Genomic DNA, 25,518 nt, shown 5'->3' with positions numbered 1-25,518 from the left:
TGGTAGAAATAGTCTAATGCATTTTATCATTAATTTCAGGGTTTGTACAACCTTTTGAGAAAGAAATTTCAGCACTTTTCAATGATTTTCAAGCATTTCACACAACTATTTAAAACTCTAAAATGATCCAGTTTGAATTTTTTTTTTTTTTTAATGGGAAGAACAAAATATACTTTGTGGTAAACAAACACCTATGTAAAATTTAAAAAATACATCAAATCACAATTATAACAAGAGGACAGCAGCAGAGGTGCACTTAATTGCTTATTAGTCATTCATTTCTACATTTTCTATATATTCTGAAATGATAAAATCACTATTATAAAATATCAAATCCGATTTTGTCAAAGTAGTGCTGGACGGTAAACTGGTTCATACCGAAAACCAGTGTATATTTTCGTTACAATGTTAATTTTGAATATAACGCCATACCGGTGTATTTAATTACTCAGCGTTCGGATCGAACGTTATGCTGCGCTGCGGCCACGGAACAGTTTCAGACAGACCCTTTACAATGTTGCACTTCTAAGCAGCGAATGCGAGGCGTGGTGAGGGTACACACAGCAGTGCTCTGGTGTTACGTTATACCGCCTGTTTCACACATAGTCTGTAGCAGTGCAGCGATTGTTAACGTACTGAGTCTATTTTTGCTGTAATGCAGGTCAAATGGGTCTTTGGCTAGGTTTAAAAACAAGAAAAAGAGCACTTTTAGATAAACAAGGAAAACAGTATATATATTCACTTTTATGGAAGCAGAAAAGCAAAGTTCATTAAGACCCATGGGATTGCTTGTGATAAAGATTTAAATACAAAATGCACAAGACTGTTTCTGTCTGTGGTGTTTTAATTTTAAATATTCTAACAAGAAAAGTAGGTTAATTATTGTCTTTAAATGTTTTGCTGATTGCTTGAGCAGCTTATTATACAAACCTAGAAGTCAAATGCATGAATAATGTGTTGTTTATATTTATTGAGTTTAAACTAATGTCTATATGAAAGATTGTTACTGTTCTGTGATAAAAGACTTACAATGCTGAAAAAAAAAATGATATGAAATAAAAACAATGAACAAATGTTGTGTTTGTGGACTAAACCGACGCGGATCAGTAGCGGACTGCAAACACGTCCTGTGTGAAAGCACAATGAGTCCATGCTGCAGACTGCATATGCACTGCAGACGGAGTATGTGTGAAACAGGCGTTACAGCCAAAAAGAGGATCCTGGTCTGTTGTTTGGAGGTTTTTTGCTTTCCAAAAATCCGACCTCGACCAAACATCCATTTTATTCAAGTGCTGTCGGGCTAAAATTGTCGCCAAAGGCGGCAACACGAGCAATTTGCTCGCAAACACCTATTGTAATATCAACCAGCAGAAAATGCATTATACACCTGATTATACATGAAAAAAAACGTGATCTACATTTTGGTCAAACCACCCAGCACTATTATGAAGAAAGAAAAGTCACAAACTTTTCTTCAATTTGCTACTAAATCTCACATAATCACTGAAGTTGGTCAGTTCCATATGCTATAAAAATAATGGCACATTTAAAAGAGTGGAATATATACATATTCTATATATAAAAAGTAGATTTTGCACCTGTTACTGTTGTTAATAAAAGTACATTTCATATGCATCTTAACTTAAGCTTAGTGCTTTACTGTCAAAACGGTTTAAACAATAAAGAAATGAAAAATAAGAAATTAAAATTATATATTGTTAGTAACTGCACTTATTAATGCAAAACAATAGTAACACCCCCACACACCACCACCAGTGCTAACAAATCTGCTCCTGGTGCCACCATCTGAACTTAGTGGCACTGGAGCCACTGCTCTCAAAAGTTAGTCTGGAGCCCTGTATAGTTATTGTTAGAGTTATTTTTAGTAATTGTTCTTGGTGTGAAGGGGCCTTAAGTGGGCACTTTTTGGTCAAGACTACAGTCTATATAATATGACTTTCTAGTGCCACCATGAATTAACCGTTTAATCCAAATTTAAGAATCAGAAATGACAAAGCTCATAGTCATATTCAATGATTTACCCTCTTTGTCCATAGGTAGAACATGCTGTGTTTACCCTTGTGCCAATGCTAGAGTTTAAGATACTGCAGGATATCTGGCTATACAGTGACCTCTTGCTGTGCCAGATTTGTTTCTGATCCATCTGTCTGTCAGTGGTCAGAGCAGAACCTGCAGCATGTGGTTGTACAGGTTATTGCAGCCGAACAGTCCCAGCAGGCACGGAAACGGTCCAGAGCCACTGGCACGGTGCATAACCACGGCTGCTCGGTGCCTCAGGTGTACTGCTGCACACTCTGCAGCAGATTGGAGCTCTCAGAGGAGCCATTATTAGATGAAACATCTCCCATTACCTTCTAGAAATGCACCCCTGCCACATGTGCAAGCTAGAGCAAGAAATCATGCCTCTTCCATTTTCTCAAATGTGTTGTCAATTTCATAATATGGACCTATTAAAGTGGTTTGCTTCTTGCCAATGCAAACTGATGCCATAGTTGCGGTGACATCCTCAGGGACTAAAGGGCTAATGGAAGTTTTGCTTAAACTTTCTCTCTCATTTCATTTACAGTTGTACTTACAATTTCTGATTTAAGATTAGGGTAGTGCATGCCACTGCAAACCGCTCATGCAGTGGGTTTTTTATGCTGTTTAGTAATTGAACATTCTGTAGCAATGGTTAATTATGTCCCTTGTGTTTTGACAGTTTGGGCTCGTGGGGCAGATTTTGGCTGCGATAAACCACTTTTTCTCAGTCTGTGGGCCACCCACACTGCATAATTGATTTAATGTCTGTTAATGGGCTCGGCCACTTCTCCCAAACTCTACTGACTTTCTGCTGCTCACCACCAGAGCACAAAGTCTCTAAGCATCTCAAACTTTGCACATTAGTGCCTCACAATTGCAGAAAAGTTGTAATCAATTATAAAGTCATTTGATTTTGAGTATCTGTCGATACCAAGTCCCGATCCGATACTTCTATAATACATAAAAAAAGAATAAAGAAGAGTGAAAAAACAGATCCAGGATGTTCAATAAATTACATTTTGAAATATATTCAGATATAAAACAGCTATTTTAAATAGTCTAGTAAAAATATTTGAGATGCTATGATTAAATAATTTTCATTTTGTGGTAATCTAGTACTTTAAAATTGTGTTCACACTTGGCACATTTGATTGAGTTTGAAACCAAATTCATTTCGTCTCCGTTTTCTTCAGAACATTCTTGTCAATCTGATTCATGTGGTTGTTTTGTTTGAAATTATGATAGAATTTTCATTTTGGGTTGAACTAATTCTTCAAAATTGAGTTCAAACTTGGCACATTTGATTGTGTTTGAAAACAAATTTAGTTTATCCTTATTTTATTCAGAACACTCTTTTCAGTCTGAATCATGCGGTTTTCTAGTGTAAACTGATGACAGAATCTTTGTTTTGGACTGAACAAATCTTTTTTATAGCTATGTTCACATATTGTACATTTGATTTAGTTGAGAATTTTTAATTTAGTTTTAAATCTAATTATGCAATTATTTTGTGCGCAACCAATATTAAATGGCACTTTTATTCACACTAATCAAAGTAAATAATTATTTTGAAATCAGGTCTGCATCTAAACCACCTGTGTGAAAGTGTCTCATCACCATTGGAAAATGGCACAGTATATTGAGAATCATAAATACTAAACATGAACGCAAATAAAAACAAGTGCCAAATTCTAGTTGTCGTTGTTTTCTTGTTTTGTTTTGTTTTTATAGCCGATGCCGATTATTTCTTGGAAAGCAGTGGTGCCGATATAAATCCGATATGAATTTTTTTAATTATTATTTTTAATATTTAAGAAATTTGAAATAAATGTGTAAAGGAAACATGCTTATACTTTAGATGACAGTGTGACAAATAAATAAATAAATATTAAAAAGAAAGTAAGCACTGTAACCAACAGGGCACTCAGTATTCTGGGAACTTTGTGTGCACTGGGAATCCTATTTTTCAAATAAAGCCAAGGTAACCCTCATTTTACATATAGCACACAGTGAAAATGACATGAATATAACAGTGGGTAAATGCATAAAACACAGCATAATTTAAAATCACAAGTTTAAAGTTTAAAGCATTCAGTTCACAAGGACAGACCGTCACACAGAGAGAACACACGATCATGCTGGATAAAAATGCACACTTCACAAGATCTCACAGCTGGATTCGACTAATTTTGCAATGTTTGTGAAATTAAATTAAATTATATAAATGCATATTTGCTCAATGCTGACGGCAATCGAGAAAGTATTAAAATGTTTTCCTTTCTATTAATAATAGGCCTAATATAATAGCAATCGTTATAATACTTTCTGTATACATTAATTCCTTTGTATAAACATTCTATCTAGGGGTGCTCCGATCACGATCGGCCGATCGTTAATGTGCATCTTGTCAGTAAAGCTGGTTTTCTAATCAGCGGTAAATTCCATCAGGTGCGAGATTTCACGTAGAGCAGTTGTTACCGTTCACACAGAGCCGTTGTTAACTGAGAAAATGTGCAAATAAATGCTGAAAATGAACGTGGATATGTGCAGCTTCTCTGTTAACAATGGCTCTGTGTAGTAACAGCTGCTCTATGTGAAATCACGCACCTGATGGAAAAAATAATTTACCGCGGATTAGAGAACCAGCTTTACTGATGAGATAACGGTCGGCCGATCGTGATTGGCACAGCCCTAATTCTATCTGATTATTAGACAGACTTTTATCCGTATTAGACCACTGTTAACGACAACAATGAACAAGAGAGAGAGAGTGTGAGCACTGTGTGCGTTCAGGCGCTGACGCTCTCAGTGCCATCAAAATAAAACTCCCGCTTTTAACATCGGCCAGGCAGAACAACTTATTGGCGGATGTCGAAATTTGAAAAATCAGCCTTGGAGCAGAGATGTATAAAGTACTAGAGACCCATACTTGAGTAAAAGTACAAGTGCTCTATCAAAAAGTGACTTGAGTAGAAGTTGAAGTGCTCTTTAAGCACCACACTTAAGTAGAAGTACTATATAAGTATTCAACATTTTTTGTACTTAAGTATTGTAAGTAGTCTATTTTAAAATGTACTACTCAAGTACTGAAAGTAAAAGTACAAGTATTGTGTTATGTAGCTATTAAAGAAAGTAGTCAAAAGTTTGAACATATTGTTTTTACTATTTCAAATGATTAACCTAAAGGACAATCACAATTCCTTTGACTGTAACTTCTTGTAAACAAAAAACGGTTACTAGGGTCAGTTAGCCCAATTTGCAAAATTATGTCATTAATAACTTACCCTCATGTTGTTTCAAACCCGTAAGACATCATAGAGTCATTTAGAATTTTTTGAAGCATCGAAAATACATTTTGGTCCAAAAATAGCGAAAACTACGACTTTATTCAGCATTGTCTTCTCTTCCGTGTCTGTTGTAAGACACTTAAAAACAAAACAGTTTGTGATATCCGGATTTCGCGAACGAATGTAACCGGATCTTTTTGAAACAGTTCACCAAATCGAACTGAATCGTTTTAAACGGTTCGCGTCTCCAATAGACATTAATCCACAGATGAATTAAGCTGTTAACTTATTTAATGTGTCTGACACTCCCTCTGAGTTAAAAAAAACAAATATACCGGGGTAATTCATTGACTCAAACAGTGCACTGACTGAACTGCTGTGAAGAGAGAACTGAAGATGAACATCGAGCCGAGCCAGATAATGACTCGTTCACGAGTCAAGAACCGTTTCTGTCAGACGCGTCCGATTCGTGAACCGAGGAGCTGATGATACTGCGCATGTGTGATTTAGCGTGAAGCAAACGACACACAGAGCGTCTGAACCGAACTGATTCTTTTGGTGATTGATTCTGAACTGATTCTGTGTTAATTTTATGAGCCCAGGTGCAGTCAACGCCAATGACGCCATTGCGTCGAGCGCAAAAGAATCGGTGAACTGTTTTCTTCAACTGGTTTATTGAATCGAACTGTCAGAAAGAACTAACGTTACTGGTCATTCGAGAACCGATGCAACCAGTTCTTGACTCGTGAACGAGTCATTATCTGGCTCGGCTCGGTGTTCATTTCTCTCTTCACAGCAGTTCAGTCAGCACGCGCAGTCTTCTTAATCGCTTGATTCGCTCAATGATGTGCCAGCTTCATCAAACCTGCCATGCCATCTACAGTTCTGGCAGTGGTTTGTAATGGAATGATTCGTAACATTTTTATAATTGTAACGAGTAACGATGCAGCACATAAAAAGAAATATCGGAGTAAAAGTATTAAACTCAGCGAAAATATGTACTGAAGTAAAAGTGGAAGTAGGAGGAAAAAATAATACTCTAGTAAAGTACAGATACCGCCTTTTAGTACTTAAGTACAGTAGTGAAGTAGTTCTACTTTGTTACTATACATCTCTGCCTTGGAGATATATCGGACTACCACTGTTGACCTTAACATGCACAGATTCTATCAGACTACCTTCCTGAGGCAATGAAAGGCTCTGTGATGTTTTTTTGTTTGTTATTGTTTTCTGTCTTCACTATTCTAGTGAATTAAACAGTCTATTGGAAATGCTGATGACATTTTTACCCTCTTCCCTGTAGATATCTGGAGTCTAGGGGTCATCCTCTTCATGCTGGTGTGTGGTCAGCCTCCTTTCCAGGAGGCCAACGACAGCGAGACCCTCACTATGATCATGGACTGCAAATACACTGTACCTGCCCATGTCTCCAATGCCTGCAAAGAGTAAGTTACTGCCTTAACCTCTGCCTCAGCCCCAGTCAGATCATCTCTGGCATTTCCTGCAGCTTGAAGGTTGAGATTTTTCCTTTAGGCTATTGAGACACAATGGCTTTATGGAGCCTTTCACTGTACATTCATTATGTATAAAGCCAGACACAGTAATGTTCACATGGATGTTAATAAGCTACCTCAGACAGACTCGGAGTGACCTTCCCAAATTCTAAATATCTGTCGTGCTCAACTTCTTTCCTTCTGTGATCGGTTTGGAAAGGTATTATGTGGGGCTGTCATGATTAAATTTTGGCAGGCCATTAATTGTCATTCAAATAATTGGAAATATTTTGGTCACATCAGTTATAATGAAACCTTACAAGAATTTCGGGGATCTAATTTAAGCTCATTTCACAAAATTTGTGGCATAATTTGTTGCATTATCATCAAAAATAATTGACTCTATGCCTTTTTTTAAACCAAAAAGTTGTTACAGTGGAAATAAACCAGACCAGAGTTGTGAAAGATTTCAAATCAAGAAAGTGAGATTTGCTCCATGTTACAATTTGCACATGCCCCTTTATCTTAATATTTACGAATAACTATATCAGTATACGGATCGAATTAACGCTATCAGTATTTTATTTGTATTTAATTTTTTTTCTAAAGATTATAATTTAAAATAAATGCTGTTCATTTTAATTTTCTATTGATCAAAGAATCTCAAAAAACTGTCTCTGTTTTCAACATTGATAATAATAATAATAATTTTTTTCTTGATCACCAAATCAGCATATTAGAATGCTTCATGATCATGTGACACTGAAGACTGGAGTAATTGCTGCTGAAAATTCATCTTTGCCATCCCAGGAATTAAATAAGGTTAAAAATAGAAATTTAATTGTATAATAATATGCATAAAGAGAGCTTATGTTTCCCTTAGGTGTCAGGGTGCTTGTGATTGGTTTACCGAGAGTTCGCGTTAAATATGATAGGCTTCTGCAGCCAGACTGATCGTATTGTCAAACAGCACAGTTATGTAACTGATAAGCTCCAAGCGTAAGCCAGAACTGACCTCTCATTCACTCACAATTTTTCTCCCCTCAACTATAAACTGTGTCGTTTAGCTCGCACTTCTAGCTGTCTCTTGCGGTTTGTCCTCAGGAACTTGCATGTTAGTCCAGTGTGTGTTTGTTTTCCAGTTCTTTGTCCGCGCATTGTGAGTACACGTTTAGTGTTAACATCTTTCAGAAGTAATGCCAACAGCTAAAATTAGACTCTGCCCTGCTCTGCTACAGAGAAAAAGCGCAGAACACACGCATGTTAAAATCCAGCTGGTGTGGACATGCTACAATCTAGTCCAAAATGGTTTATGTGCTTTTCATGCCCTGCCACCATTCAAGCAGAAATTTATCTTGGAACATCATCTTTTGAACAGTCTATGCAGATGTGCAAATGTAATGGTTTTTGCTCCCAAATAATTCAGAAAATGTGATTTCTTAAAAATTTCTGAAAGGTGTTTTAAAGGCTTTGAGTCATTGAATAGATGTTGCAAAACATTTTTTATAAGTGTATATGCTTTTTCAGAAGGTCGTAGCTGTTTTTTTTTACTTTTTTTTTTCTGTATCAACTGGTTTTAGCATAGAATCATGCAAACAAAATGCCAGTAACTTGTGAATCATGCTAGAAACATGCTAACAACATGCTAGAAATGCACTAGTAACTTGCTTATCATGCTTAGAAAATGTTAACACCATGCTAGTAACGTGGTAATCATGCTAGAAACATGCTACCGACTTTTCTAAACATGCTAGCAACTAGTCACTTTTTATTCGATATTCGAATATGGATTCGAACATGACGTGAAATATCCATAATAGAACTATAAATAAAATATTCGTTTTTTTAAAATGCCATGTGTAGCGCATTTTTTACAGTCTATGATTAGACCATTTGTTTTTTATTTTATTCTTTGCCATCTTATCCAGTAGAGGGGACTCTAGACTAGGGCTGAAATGATTCCTCGAGTTACTTTTACACATTTAAAAGCTAAACAAGATCATAGGAACTCCGTTATTTTGACAGGAAAATACAACAAAGTATATCGTTAACATGTAGTGTGTCAATTCTGCATGTATGACTCTCTTTGCTCTCACCTAAGCGACGGCGAGTTGTGCGCCTCTACAGTAGAGAGTTTACGGTACGTCAAACACATGCTGTGCATCCATTGAAATGAACTGAGAAATATCACAGATCATTTGACCGAAAGAGAAACTCTGAAGCACTCAGTCAGAGAGTATTATCAGCGAGTGAACATATATCTGAGCATAACTTATACTTGGCCTCCAACTCACACACTGGTGAGTAAAATCAGAGAATTTATTAGCCACTGGCTAATATTAGACATAATTTAGTCTTCCAGACTGAAGATTTAGTCGCATATGCCAGTGATTAACGCAATATATAGGGTTGAATAGTGATTTCTGATTATCACACTCTGATTACCATATTTGCAAGTACCAAAACACATTTCAAATACTTCAGAAAAGTTAGGATGTGTTATAATAGTGCTGCAGATTTCATCCTGTCATTATCACTTATGTGGAGAACAGGAAACTGTGCAGCGGGGTAAGGAAAAGTGTTGGGTCTTGATATTGTTTTTCTGTGGATGCCATTGTTAGGTTGTTAAAAGTATCACACAAGGCTCAGCTGAAAATGAGATGAAACGTTGGGCCAGTTTAGCACTGTGACAAAACCCGTTTAACCAGTGGTAAATATTTCAGTACATCTGTGTAAAAGGTCAATTACTCATAAATATGCAAATTACTTTTCAAATGAAAGGAATTTTAGGCTTTGTCTTTGTAAATGTGACAGATTGTGACCTATCACAAAGGTGTCATGTTGGTTATTCAAAGCTGCATCATCGCTCCTTCAGGGTAACCTAGTTTAGCCAGTTTATCGAAGGAGTAAGACATATTTCACAGCACAAGTCTTAAGGAAATTTATAAGGGACAGTGAATCTGTTTATTTAGCACAGTCTTTTCCAATAAAGTTCTTTAAGGGCAACTTTGCAGTTTTTCAACCAGTTTTGTATAACAGTGTTCGTAGTATATTTATTTGCGGGCAAAAGTCTACTCGCAACACTGTAACAGTGCATAGTGTAATCTGCTAAATTGTTCTTTAATGACGTGACAATGTAATAAAGTAAATGGCTCATGCCACATGGAAATTGCTCCTCACACATGTATATTGTCTTTCACAGTAGTCAACTTTGTACAACTTCTCAATAGTTCACTGCGATAAACATTTCTGACTGTTATTAGAAGCAGTACTCAATGTAGTAACCATAAATCACATATTCTGTTTAGATACATGGCAGAAACAATGTTTTTTTTTTTTTTTTCAGTGTGAAAGCATAATACAGTTTCCTAACTGGACACAACACATCACATGATAAATTGTCTTTTTTCCATGTTAGTCAGAATCCATTGACTGCCCTTAACCAGTCATGACCGTGATATGTGATAAGCAACAGGGGATTTTATTTTTGGAACTGTTTCTATTTCTGCAATGTCATGGTTGAGAGTTCAATAACTATCAGGTACTTGTGTTTTTGACAATATTAGAGTTGTTTAAGTTTGAATATCATCTCTATATCGTTTTTGCATAACTTTAAGAGAAGTTAAATAACCTTGATTTTTTTTTTTTTAAACTGTGTAATTATCTTATTAACTTATTAAACGTTAATGTGGAGAACAGTGGGCTAATTGGCTGTTGGCATGTGATTGAACTTTCTGGGGGTCCCGTCAGCTCTAAATGTTCAATGAGCTGAATCTCTTTCAGTCAACAAAGAACACTTAAAAACAGCCTCTGAATCTTCTTTTATGAGTTCTGTTGGTGTCCTGACAAGATTTTCTGTTAGATTTAGATTATTTTCCATTGCATTGTATCTTAAATGATAAAAACATTTTCTGAAATATAATAATTTGGCTTTTCATTCATTTCATAGTCCTCAAATTTCTTTTGTTGTACTCTGGGAGTATAATAAATATGGTAATTTTGGAAGATTATCTTTTAATGTTCGACTCTCTCAGCATGCTCAAATGCAAACAAGTGATGCATGAAAACAATTCAGAGCATTCCACTAGTCATTTTCTTTTTTTTTGTTTTGTTTTGTTTTTCTTTTCCTCTCAACTGTGTTTCTATTTTTGTCCTTTGCTTCTTTCTTTCTTCCTTCATTCATTTTTTCTCCATGTTTTTGGTCTGAGTAATTTTGATATCATGGTGGAACTGCTTCTGCTGCACAGACATACTGTCTGAAACAGTGTAGTGTGGTAAATGTGATTTATGGCTTTATCGGCAAACTGTCTCCCCTAAAAACAATATTATTGAAAATTATGGTTTTCTCTGGAAGGATTCTTTTCAGCTTTCAGTAGTGTTCTGTTTATGCATTATATTACTTAAAGTATGCTTTCAAGCAAGCTTTTAAGCTCTTTAAGGTCTCAGTAGATAAAATACATTTATGATAAAATACATTTCCCTGTCCTTTAAACATAAACAAACAAACAAACAAAACTTGAATTAAATTGCTTAAAGATGTAGTGTACCACTATTGCCATCAAATGGAAATGCATTTTTTTCTGATTAAAAATAAACTCTCATTTATTTTATTTTATTTTATTTTATTTATTAATTTTGTATTAGTCATTCTTTGTATTTCGATTCACTGTGGTGCTACCAAAAAAAATGTTTAACTGTGATGTTTTTAATTAAATTGCTTGCAGACTGATTTGGGAGGGAAAGCTATTTTATAAATCATTAAGTTTGTTTGGGTGTCACGACTGCCCAGGGTGATTATTATTATAAAACCTTTAAAAAAAACAATCACTACTTGAAATAAAATAAATATAAGCTGACATAAAATATGAAAAATAGAATGACAAAATTTCTCGATTTGTTTAAGTTGAAGTATTAAAAGAAAGTAAAACTTAATGTAGACATATATAAACATTTAAAATAATGACAAAAATACACAACAACTAAAATAACTCTTAACTGGCCGGTCTCAACACAAGGAAAGATTCAGAACTGGTTGCACTATCTGTCATTTTGTCTTAATATCTCCTCTTATCAGGGTGTGCCCTGCTATCCATCCACTTCTGTAAATTCCTCCCATGACTTTATTTTTCCTTTTCTGTGTTTAGTTTGGCTTATGCAACATAGACTTTCAGTGTTTAAGACTGGCATACACTGGCATGGTGTATTCTGGCCCCAAAAAGAGCCAGCTGTCTGATTTAGCCCTCTCTGTATATCCCTGTGATTGCTGTCAGGTTGCTTTCTTTCATCGCTGTGGAATCACAGATGAATTTGATAGGCGTTGCAGCACACCATGTGGTTAATGCATGTACAAGCAGCGGTCGGCTCATCAGCATCGCTGTGCTTCCATCTGCCACCATTTTCATGTCAATCATCGTTACCATAATTAATTCAGCATTACTTGGTCACTTTTTTACACCTACATTCCTTGAAGAGGAGGTTGGTGTTGAATTGCCTCTGGATGTCTTCCACATTCTTTGTGCAAGACAAAAAGAAAGCTTAACTTACAGCCTAAATATTGTGTCTTGATTTGACTTTCTGTGATATCTGCTGTTTTTATACTCGGAGACCTCAGGAATAGTGTAAACATTCCAAGCAGATCTCCACGGTCGGTCCCGCGATGGCCTTTCCGCTAGCAGAGATACAAGAGATAAATTTAGACTAAACAATCAAAGTGCTAATTTCTCTGCTTAGGGGGAGAACATACTTGCCAAATCCCTGCAGAAAGTCAGTGTTCATTTATGCTTCTCTTTTCTATATCTTTTTCCCCTGGACAGTAGACATCCACTTTTATGTTGCGAGTAAAAACCTTGAGATAGCGTGTGTGTGTGGTAGGTAAGCAGCAGTGGTCTGCTGCAGTGTTTTGGACCGTTCAGCAGCGATAGAGTGATTATTAGGATTAAAGTAGGCGTTATCGGGGCTCCCTGCCATGCTGGAGATCCGAGCGCTGTGTGGAGTCTCAGGGGAAGTAGTTGCTGACAGCAGTTTGGCATCATAGAGAGAGAGAGAGAGTCAGTCCATGAATCTAGCTCTTTTAGCTTCCACACCTGAACCCACTGCAGCAAGTCACAATGTGAAATGTTTACAGATTTTTACATTAAATTAGGGCTGTGCAAAAAATCGAATGCGATTTTCATGCACATCTCATCAGTAAAGACGCTCCTGTAATTAGAAGTATTATCTCCAGCACATGCGTTCAGATCAGGGTTGCCAGGTTTTCACAACAAATCCTGCCCAGTTGCTTCTCGAAACTAGCCCAATCGCGTTTCCAGGAGGTAGAGATGTTCCGATACCCTTTTTCTCTTCCCGATACCGATTCCGATACCTGGGCTCAGGGTATCGACCGATACCGAGTACTGATCCGATACCTGGGTGTGTATCTGTATATACAGCTGTATATACTACTAGCCCTGTGTAAATTGCTAGAATTCTTTTTATGGTGTGCTTCAGACAGATCCCTCAATAAAACATGAACAAATACATGGTGAACTACTGTATTTATTACAGTATTTTTATTATCTAACATGAATTTGACAGTATTATTTATTTTCATATGCAAAAAAGAACTTCAAATGCAGCCAAAAATCTAACACCGCAAACTAAAAAAGGTATTTAAGTTTTACAATATAACTGTATAAAAAAACTGCAACAAATAAGTCTAGGAATATAAAAAAAGATCTATTAATCAGATAATCTCTTTACAACAAAACAAGTAAAAAACAAGCATCCATCTAGGCATAATTATTATTATTATAGAGACGTATTATTATTACTGTAGGCTACAACAGTAGCTTTACATATTGTCAATTTACTCATGTAAACCAAACATTTATTTTAATGGGCTGCCATGAAGATCTTTGAGTGTCTGTGTTTATGATATGACAGTATTCTCAAATGAAACGGTAAATTCTCATGAAGTGACGGTTTATGCGTTCGTGTCCTCATGACACACAGCAGAGACTACAAAACAGCGAGCTCTCGCGCATCTGTGCCAGTCACCCACAGAGATGTAGATTTTGCGGGAGTAATATTTAAATAGTATTTTGCAGTTTAATATTCACAGACACTAGTATATATTCGGCTACTGTCTGGAGCCCTGCGCTTTGACTTACACGGAAGCGACTGAACGCAGCTGCCGGTACTGAATATACTTGAGAGTCTGTAACTACCGGTACTACAGAGACATACTGCTAACCACTGATCTATAATATAGAAGCGGCTTCACTGTCTTTTGGCAGTTTAGAATGTGATGAGTGATCCAGTCATATATAGATCAGGGCTGCTAACGCGTTTTCATTTCTTCTTCGCTGCTCTAAACAGGGGTTGCTTGTGGCAACACAGCACAACTTCCTGTGTTTTCAATGCATTTTGAGCAGCGAAGAAGAACCGTGCAGCGGTTAGGCAAAGCTTGCGGTCATAACTAGGTATTTTTTAAGAAAATGGTATCGGATCGGTATATGGGTTCACGTACTCGCCGATGCCGATGCCAGAATTTGTTGTGGTATCGGAGATATTTCCGATACTAGTATCGGAATCGGAACAACTCTACCAGGAGGTTCCCTGATAAAAAATTGCTTTCCTGGGTTAAAATTTAAGCTTTATGGCATGGTTGCCTTGGTAAAATATAAATATCACATTATTGGTATTGTCGCTTCGACCCGCTGACATGAAAAACAACCACAGACTTGGCAACATTAGTTGGCATTTACTACACAGAGCCGTAATTCACTGACATCTACAAAAAATCGTTTTTAAAATAGGTGGCGATTCTTTGTCGATTTTGAAAGTGATTTTGTGTTAGTTGTCGGTAGACTACGGCTCTGTGTAGTAACTGCCGCTCCACCTGAACCAGTGTTGCCAAGTCTGTGGTTATTTTTCATGTCCACGGTTCGAAGCAACCCCAATACCAATAATGTGTTTTTTAGCCCCTAAAATGCGAATTTTTTACAAGACAACCATGCCAAAAAAAAAAAATGTATATTTTAACCCCGGGAAGCAATTGTTTTTTTATCTGGGAACCTCCTGGAATCGCGATTAGTTTTGGACTAGTTTTGAGAAGCAACAGCGCAGGATTTGTTGTTAAAACCTGGCAACCCTGATCTGAACAAACGTGCTGGAGATATACTTCTAATTAAAGGAGCGTCTTTACTGATGAGATGTGCATGAAAATCGCATTCAATTTTTTGCACAGTCCTACATTAAATTAAAGTTTTGATATTATTAAAAGCCTTAAATGTTTAGTGTGTTTTATAGGCCGCATATATATATATATATATATATATATATATATATATATATATATATATATATATATATATATACATATATATATACAGTATTGTTCAAAATAATAGCAGTACAATGTGACTAACCAGAATAATCAAGGTTTTTAGTATATTTTTTATTGCTACGTGGCAAACAAGTTACCAGTAGGTTCAGTAGATTGTCAGAAAACAAACAAGACCCAGCATTCATGATATGCACGCTCTTAAGGCTGTGCAATTGGGCAATTAGTTGAAAGGGGTGTGTTCAAAAAAATAGCAGTGTCTACCTTTGACTGTACAAACTCAAAACTATTTTGTACAAACATTTTTTTTTTTTTTTCTGGGATTTAGCAATCCTGTGAATCACTAAACTAATATTTAGTTGTATGACCACAGTTTTTTAAAACTGCTTGACATCTGTGTGGCATGGAGTCAACCAACTTGTGGCACCTCTCAGCTGTTATTCCACTCCATGATTCTTTAACAACATTCCACAATTCATTCACATTTCTTGGTTTTGCTTCAGAAACAGCATTTTTGATATCACCCCACAAGTTCTCAATTGGATTAAGGTCTGGAGATTGGGCTGGCCACTCCATAACATTAATTTTGTTGGTTTGGAACCAAGACTTTGCCCGTTTACAAGTGTGTTTTGGGTCATTGTCTTGTTGAAACAACCATTTCAAGGGCATGTCCTCTTCAGCATAGGGCAACATGACCTCTTCAAGTATTTTAACATATGCAAACTGATCCATGATCCCTGGTATGCGATAAATAGGCCCAACACCATAGTAGGAGAAACATGCCCATATCATGATGCTTGCACCTCCATGCTTCACTGTCTTCACTGTGTACTGTGGCTTGAATTCAGAGTTTGGGGGTCGTCTCACAAACTGCCTGTGGCCCTTGGACCCAAAAAGAACAATTTTACTCTCATCAGTCCACAAAATGTTCCTCCATTTCTCTTTAGGCCAGTTGATGTGTTCTTTGGCAAATTGTAACCTCTTCTGCACATGCCTTTTTTTTTAACAGAGGGACTTTGCGGGGGATTCTTGAAAATAGATTAGCTTCACACAGACGTCTTCTAACTGTCACAGTACTTACAGGTAACTCCAGACTGTCTTTGATCATCCTGGAGGTGATCATTGGCTGAGCCTTTGCCATTCTGGTTATTCTTCTATCCATTTTGATGGTTGTCTTCCGTTTTCTTCCACGTCTCTCTGGTTTTGCTCTCCATTTTAAGGCATTGGAGATCATTTTAGCTGAACAGCCTATCATTTTTTGCACCTCTTTATAGGTTTTCCCCTCTCTAATCAACTTTTTAATCAAAGTACGCTGTTCTTCTGAACAATGTCTTGAACGACCCATTTTCCTCAGCTTTCAAATGCATGTTCAACAAGTGTTGGCTTCATCCTTAAATAGGGGCCACCTGATTCACACCTGTTTCTTCACAAAATTGATGACCTCAGTGATTGAATGCCACACTACTATTTTTTATATATATATTTGTATGTATGTGCATATTTTTAAAATCTAATTTTTGTTTAATTATTTAAATTAGTGGCCTTTTTCTTTGATGTTGTGTTTTGAGCATGAGATTTGATTCACTCATCATTTTAACTTGCAGCTTATCAGTCTCTCTCTATTTGAGTATTTCTATTTGAAGCTCTTTTGTCTGGATTTGGTTTTTATCAGGGCTTTTCAGCCTGGGTATTTTAAGGCGACTGTGTCAGACAGATTAATTTAGTCACTGCCTGCTTGCATAATATTCTCACTCATTAAACAGCTACCCCTGCTTTCACACATTTGATTTGCATGTGAAATTCAAGCTATTGAGTGGAGAGATGGTTCTCCTCATAATCAACGGCAAACTACTCAAAACTTTAGCTTTTGTGAAATCTCGACTTGTCTTCAGCTGATAAGAGCAATTAAAGTCGTTAAATGACCTTCTCAGTGAGGTTAGCAACTAGATGTAATTTTCATTTCCAGATTGCAAGAAAAGCGTAAATCCTTGCAGAGAAGGAATAACTGTTTTAGATAATGCCCTAAAGCTTTTTCTTCCTGCAGCAGAAGCTGTTTTCCAATGTTGGAGTGCAGAAATGGAAAGCTCTTCTGTAGCATGAATATTTCATAGACAAGGTACTTGTTAAAAATGGTGACGCCTAAAAGTAAATAGTTTCTATGAATCTAAATGGTTTCTTTTTTCTAGTGACAGATTCTGTTTGGAGGAGATAGATTGCTTCATCTGCCATAAGGAACCAGGAATGTGACTCAAACTTAACAGGAATTGCAGATTACGGTTCTTTTTAGTAAATCAAAAACAGACCTTATGACCAGGGTCATCTGATTCACAAACAAATGATTTTTATGAGCTAGTTATTTTAATAATTTGTTCAAAAAGATTTCAGGTTCAGGGCAGCTAGTGAATTATCAAATTACACGGAACTGCAAGTTTATTGTTTTCAGGGTTATCTAAATGAAAAAGAAACCCGTACATGTTTTAATGGCATATTAGTAAACTCAAGTGTCCTTTTCTTGATGACAGGAATACTGAGACATCATTTAGTCCGAGCCTTTGCCGAGTCTGATGCAGTGCATAGTTTTTTTAATGTTGATATTGAAAGGTTACATCTGGACCCCATTACTTTGTCCCAAAGCCTTTGATAATTACATGCATATAGAGTTATTTCTGAGACACTAGAGAGGAAACATCATCATGACAAGCTGCAGTCTTGTCCCCTATCATATTGTGACAGAGAGAAATTGTTGGCTTTAATCACTTCGCTTCTGTTCTAAAAGCGTCCCATAGTTTTGGATTTCATTTTTGGCACTGTAATTGTATTTTCAGATGTGATATCTGTTGATAAGAGCCTGGCAGCATATTCAAGGAGAGACAAACAGGCAGATTCTCTCGCCAGTTCTCATATCTATTTATTCTCTTTCTGCTTTAACAAATTTCTTGCATGCAGATAATGACTAGAGCAGGCAGGCTGCTTCTGCAGCTCAACGGTCATGATTTCCAGACACGCCGCTGAATCTCCTCGGCTCTTTCATACGTGTGCTGAATACTGATGCGCTCCGGTCGAACTTTGCCTCTGCGGCAGCTCACAACAATGGCAACACAAGTCTTTTTCAGTCAGCTAATAAAAATGTTATTGGCTTTTCTTTGGCTAATGATGGAAAGGCCCTCTGTGGCAGCTACATCTCAAGCACATTGCGCTCCCTATTCACTTTCTGTATGAATAACCATGTAAGACACCTAGCTAAGTGTAAAGTGAATTAGAATTTCGACCAGTGAAACATGAGAACTTAATAACCTGACTATCATTGAGCATTTACCCCCAGATAAATATTGGACCAGCCCTGAAATAATCATGGATTTCCAGCAAAAAAATAAATAAATCACTTGGCCTGAACTAGGGCTGCACGATATTGGGAAAAATGACATTGCGATATTTCATTTTTCTGCGATATATATATTGCGATATTATTTCTTACAAACAAAAATGGGGTGAGCACACTTACATTCTCATTTTAAATGATGACACCATCGTGTAAACTGATTAATATGCGCGAGGGAGAGAGAGCAAGTCATCGTTCGTGTTGTTTGAAGACGGCTCGCTCTCTCTCTGTCTCTCTCGCGCGCGCGGTCTCTCTCTCTCTCTACCCTGTTAAACTTGCATGTGTTTTTCAGTCCTGTCAATGATAAACTTTCACTCTATAAAGGTTAAGCTGTGCAATTAATCCGCGAAACACATTCGTCAAGGGCCGGGGAGTAGCTGGCCCATACAGTTAATGAATAACAGATCAACTACGACAGCCTACATCGCACATCCTGCGATGTGACTATCGTGGATTCGTACATCGCGATATCGATGCTTAAATGACACATCGTGCAGCCCTAGCCTGAACAGTGTCTAGAATTCAGAAAGGCTCAAACGTTTGAAAAACTTCTGCACCCTCATCTTCTCTTCCTGTTCTTCACAGCCTGATAAACCGAATGCTACAAAGGGATCCGAAAAGGCGAGCATCGCTGGAGGAGATCGAGAGCCACGCGTGGCTTCAAGGAGTGGACCCATCTCCAGCCACCAAATTCAACACCCCACTGGTGTCTCACAAGAATCTGTCAGAAGAGGAACACAACAGCATCATCCAGCGCATGGTGCTGGGAGACATAGCCGACAGAGAAGCCATCATCGAGTAAGGCTTCTTGTAGGCTTGTGGTACAAATGTTATGAAGCCGGAAACTCTTATACCCTCAGGCTAATGTACATCATTTTCCACAGAAGAAATAGCTCTCTGTCATGCTTTGATTTTACTTAAGCGAGACTGTCATGAAATGAAATACTATATTAGAAAACACCTCCAGGTTTGTGGAATCAGCTTTAAGATTTTGGTGTAAAGGGTGTCAGAGCTCTTCACTTCAAGATGAGTTAGCTGGACTGGGAATAGGTAGCATAAGAGTGTTCAATCCATTTTAAATTACACTACTGTCAGATAATATATGTCAGCCAAATGAGCAATACAAGAACACTAAAGCTTCTAGCTACACAAACTCAATTTCACACATTATTGGGTTCTGAAATATTTCCAAATGCAATTCATTACACAACACAAGTTTTCATAAATATATTTTTTCTTTTTTCTATTTTTTTAAATAAATATCTGTATCTGTCATTACTAAAACAAGCAATTACTTAAATTATCTTTAAATCAGTTGAGACATGAGACCTTTGTAATGATCTGAATGTAATTGGGGAAACCCTAAACAGTCCAATAGAGTTGCAACCAAATTCTGCAACTAAAATTGTTTTGGTTAATGATTTCTGCCCTCTAAAACTGTGACGATTAAATACTGTCCCTGATTATGTGTTTTGACTGCGTCAGCATCAGTTTCATACAAACAGCATGGATAATTAACAGGTAAACATGTCAGCTTTGTTGATGTACTTTACTGTGACAAAAAAAAATATTCTATTTTAGCAATATGTAAAAAATAAATTACAAAAATTGGCTGAAATGTTGATAGGTGGCTCATTAACTTTGGCTAGTTTAATTTATTACCTGAAAACGCAACACGTTAATGTTATATTCTATTTGGCTTCAGCTAATTAAAAACTTTTTAATTTCACTAAAGTTGATAACACTGTTGTTTGTAACCTTTACCAAATCTCAAAATGAATATCTATGTTTACTACTGTTGTTTCTATCTAGGCTGTTGTAATTCAGCATGGCTGTATTAGTAGTAGGGTAACATTTTTCGTAAGTGTTAAAAAATAAGTTCATCTCACGGTCAGTGGAGCATGAAAAGAACATAGTGCCGAAGACTCCCGCTGTACAGTCTTGTAGAAAGATGCATGCTGGGTGACGGTTCAAAGCACCCATCAGTCTTTTCTATGTCTTTGATCCCACTCCACAGCAGCTGGGGAACCCCACTATGAGAAAATGTAGTCAGTCTGCCTTAAAACCATAGTTCACCCAAAAATTTAAATGACCCCATAATTTACTCACCCTCAAGGCATCCTAGGTGTATATGACTTCATTCAGACAAATACAATTAGATTTATAATTAAAAATGACCCGACTCTTCCAAGATTTATAATGGCAGTAAATGGGTGTTATTCATTAGCAGAGGTGGGTATTAACGAGTTACATTTACTTCGTTACATTTACTTGAGTAATTTTTCGGGGTAACTAATACTTTTCGGAGTATATTTAAAGATGGGTACTTTATACTCTTACTTGAGTAATTTTTTTGGGAAAAATCTGTACTTTTACTTCGTTACTGTTGACGACGCTCTACTGGTTACTTTATCTTAATGCAATAAATGTTATAAATGCTTCAGTTTATTCCAGATGAGCGACGCCCATTCGCTAATGATTCATTCTTTTGAGTAAATTCTGTTCAAAGGCTTGATCAAACCAATTGGCAAACGAGTGAATTGGTTCATGAATCAGTTTGAATGATTCATTCAGTTCCCTGCCGCACGCACTGTGCATCTGAAGCGGTTCACTCAGAGTTGTAACGTTTAAGATCATCAGCAGCATTGAAAACGGGGCTATGGAACTGCACTGATTTGAAAGCAAATCTGCAAAGGCTATTATTTGCTTACGATGGAATCCTTATTAGATGAACACCGTGTGTGCTGTCTCCTGTTTAACAGGTAATAACTTGGGCTACATTCGATTACAGTACACGATACCACTGTGACATTAGTTTGTTGTACGTGTGTGGCTTATAACAGAGGGGAGTTAAGTTGAATGCAGCTTCCAAAAGACAAAAAATAGCCGATTAAGATTTTATTAATTTTAATACAATCACACCGGTGCGAGTACGTTCAGCAAGTTATATCATCAGCTGCTAAATTCAGATCTGTGATCGCTTGCTAGCGCTGAGCCAGAGATAGATGCGTTTTTACAGCGTTGCGCATTATAACCAATCACACACGAGTCTTTTGAATGCAATGGCCAATCAGAGGTGTTCGGATGAGTCATCTTTGAAATGCCGGTGCTTCCTTCACTCGCTTACTGACTGAATACCTCTTTCTGGCGAATTATCTCGTCAGAAACAACAAAGTGCAGATGTGTGTACGAGTCTATAATTAAGATATTGATTTCACAGTGTTAACAGTTTCAGTTTTCTAAAAGTGATTGAACTCTAGACTGTCAGTGAAAATGATCTTTAATAATGTAAATGTTATTTGCTCTCTTTCTGAACAATGAAAGACTAGTAGCAATATTTATATCACATTAACTTTCAATGTTAAATTCACATTTAATATAAAGTCAGTCATATTAAAAATATGTTATGGCATGAAACCTATATCTGTTACTTAAGTAAACAGACAGGGTTTTATAATAAATTGCAGTAAAGGCTGATGAAATATATACATTTATACACACACAGATACATTACATACATTTTATCTATATATCAAAAAAAAAAAATAGGCTCCGTATATATGACCCAAAGTAACCAGTAACTAACTACTTGAGTAAATTTTTTATCCGATACTCTTTTACTCTTACTCAAGTAACTATTCAAGACTAGTACTTTTACTTTTACTTGAGTAAATATTTCTAGAATTACTTTTACTTTTACTTGAGTAAAGTTTTTGGGGACTCTACCCACCTCTGTTCATTAGTCCAGTCGAAGTTCAATAAACTGTCCATCCATCATTAAAAAACAGAACTCCGCATTAGAGATGCTCATTTTAACCGTTAACCGGCCATAAGAATTTTGACCAATTAATACAGTCAGTTAAACGGCTTAACAGCCATTTATTTTTTATTTTTCTGTAACTTATAAAAAATATTTAAAAGGTTTGTTGCATGTTTAAAATTCGCTATGCATATAAATTTTTAGTTTTTTAGAGGAAAACAAACAGCCTAAGTCGTGTATAAGTAACGTTTTATTATTTCATTGAGAAATAAGCCTAATGCCGATGCAAAATGTTTACAAACATTATAATAAACAGTGTAAATATAGCTAGGCTATTTTTGGTTCCCCATATTCCACAACAAATCCTTTAAGTTTTAACAGTATTTAGAAACGAACAAGAATTATAAATATAAGTATTTATAGCTATATAATTGAAAAGCCAAAATAAATTAATTTAGGCTAAATTTAAACTCAAAACAATGTTGGGTCTTTCAATCGACACAATCAAATGTTTCCGTATTCACGATGTATTTGAATGCCAAAATATTATTTATTATGTACTTCACTCACGTTCCAATATCCACGTAAAGCGAAATATTTTACATCACGGCAGTTACGTGATTAACAGCACATAATTTACTACATATTTAAACTGAGCAATGCTTTTTTTCATATGTTTGACTGACTGTATTTGATGATAATAAACAGGCTTTATTGTCAAGGTAGCAAAGCTTAGTATGCGGCGCCAGTGCAATCACTTGATTTTTTTTCCTTCTACCAGTGGAAGCAACTACTCCTTTTAGTCATAAAGATAATCAGAAATGTAAAAGGTTTGAAACGAAACGGCGTGACTCATTTGAATCATGCCACACAGACAGTTTATCGTCTTGGATCAAAGTTCAAATGTGCAAGCTCCCAAAAGCAGATGTGTTTACTCGGTCAAATGAAGCACTTGAATTCAGCGATGAACACTGTGATTTAAACTAGTTTAAAGCCAAACAGGAGAAACACTGTGCAACAAGACAGTCAGAAGGCTTTTTAATCCACATATTGCCATAATTTAACATTGATTTATCGTAGTAACACTCACTGCACCATGGTATTGTGGCAGAAATCTGGGATATTGACACTGAATCTTATGTAGAGTAGAATTGTTATATAATTGTAGTATTTGTGATTTAAGCTATAGCATGTGTGCATTTATACTGAATGTTTTAGACTACTGGTTTTCATACAAATAGGCTACATTAAAAGTTTTATTTTTATCATGGTATTGAGATGCTATGTGTGATTTTAACTGTGTTTATCATGATAAAATGTATGCTACTATGGGAGACCAATACTTAGTAAAAAAAAAAAAATTAATAAACAACTTGGCCAGAATAGGTTTAACCATATAAAACTGAGGTTGCAGCAATTTTTACAGATGTTACTGATTTTGATAACAAACAAAAAAGTACCTCTGCATCCTAACTCAAGCTACTTTCAAATGTGCATTTCTAAGAGACAAAAAGAGATTTTATTATTATTAATATCATCAGACAACCCAAACCTGTTTTACATTTTAAAAACAGTAACACTTATTTAGGATTTAGATATTTATTTTGTTAGGGAAAATTAATGGTCTGGTTTTAACAAATTTCACTTTGGAGCAAAAATCTTGCTTTAAATTTGAAAGAAATAAAGATTTGACATGCATCTCGATAATAATTGATATCGACTGATATGAAAAAATTTGTTGTGATAATTTTTTTGGCCATATCACCCAGCCCAAATTTCAAATATATTTCTCATATAGGCCTATTTATTGATGTGTGTGTGTGTGTGTGTGTGTGTGTGTATATATATATATATATATATATATATATATATATATATATATATATATATATATATATATATATATATATACAGACATTTATCCTTTCCAATTTATTTCAGTTCTTATTTAAAATAATCTTGTCTCTTAACGGTTAATAATCATTTAACGAGCATCAGTAACTTAAAATTACATGTACAACAAGTCATTCTTCTTTTTTACAATTTTCTTGTTACACACACAATTTAAGTTTACCCAAAGATCACAACAAAAATATCACTTTTCATGCTTATAACTCAGTGCATTTAAAAAAAAGAGCTGAACTGAGCCACGAGCACAGGCCATTTCAAGGATTCAAGCCTTGCCAAAAGATTGTAGCTACATGACTTGAAATAATTTGTTCATTCGTTGGTATGTAATCCCTGAAGAAGCAGTTTAATCTCTGCTAACATGTCCAGACTCAGCAGCTTGAAAAGTTGGATGCAGAATGTCCCATTTGTATTGGGATAGGAGTGTGTTATCTGGGATCCGTCACAGTTATTTTAGTCTCAGATGTTCAAAATGTAGACCTTTTGAACTGATGGAAGCCACTTGGGTCTCTAGTTGTTAGAGCCCTGGAGTTTTACTAGTTATTGACATTTCAGATTGCATTATCTGTTCTCTCACACACCGTCTGTGTATCCTCCTCATGTCCATTCTCTTTGCTCTTTCTCCAGAGCCCTGGAGACAAACAAGTACAACCACATCACTGCTACTTACTTCTTGTTGGCTGAACGGATCCTGAGGGAAAAGCAGGAGAAGGAGGTGCAACCTCGTTCTTCAAGTCCCAGTAACATCAAGGCCCACTTCAGGTACTTCATGGGGGTTACGCTATCCCAGCAGTCTGTCATTTAGTCATTTGTGATTTGTCAAGAGAATTGTACTTACTTATGTACCATGTTTTATTTAGTCCACCGGGTTTTGGTGCAACATTCAAAACTCAATATCGAAGGTAATTGAAATCAAGAGCAACTTTGTCGTGGGTATTGAAGTTACAGTGCTATCTTGCCCGCTGCTCTGGGTGTGTGTGTGTGTGTGTGTGTGTGTGTGTGTGTGTGTGTGTGTGTGTGTTCACGTCTCACTTGCGTCACGTCACTTACAACCAATTGATTTGCCATGTGCGACATTCTAACATTCTGACTTTAGAGTTAGAATTAAAATAAATTGGGGAGGAAAGGAGTTTGACTTCCTTTATTGCTGAATCCCATGGTCACCCCTTGGAATGTAGTAGGATTTATGTTTCTAGAAAGGTCAGACAGTGGATCCCTGAGGTTTTCATTGTAGTAAAATTTATATATGTGCATACGCTATCACAACAAAGACATGGTAACAAAACACAAAGTAAACATGGTAAAAAAAATACAAAGTATATGAA

General features: G+C 36.3%; 1 protein-coding gene across 1 annotated transcript in view; it reads left to right on the top strand.

Annotated features, from left to right (window-relative positions):
• Positions 1–25,518, top strand: part of LOC128030864 (SNF-related serine/threonine-protein kinase-like) — a 53,208-nt gene that overhangs the window by 22,570 nt on the left and 5,120 nt on the right. The window contains exons 2-4 of the mRNA XM_052618926.1: positions 6,634–6,775; positions 19,111–19,323; positions 24,821–24,955. Of these exons, the coding sequence (XP_052474886.1) occupies positions 6,634–6,775; positions 19,111–19,323; positions 24,821–24,955 (490 nt within the window). The remainder of the gene's footprint in view (positions 1–6,633; positions 6,776–19,110; positions 19,324–24,820; positions 24,956–25,518) is intronic.

The sequence above is a fragment of the Carassius gibelio genome, chromosome A16 (genome assembly GCF_023724105.1).
Source record: "Carassius gibelio isolate Cgi1373 ecotype wild population from Czech Republic chromosome A16, carGib1.2-hapl.c, whole genome shotgun sequence".
NCBI classification, from domain to species: Eukaryota; Metazoa; Chordata; class Actinopteri; order Cypriniformes; family Cyprinidae; genus Carassius; species Carassius gibelio.
Note: the sequence above shows the minus strand (reverse complement) of the source record. Positions and strands in the feature narration are given on the sequence as shown.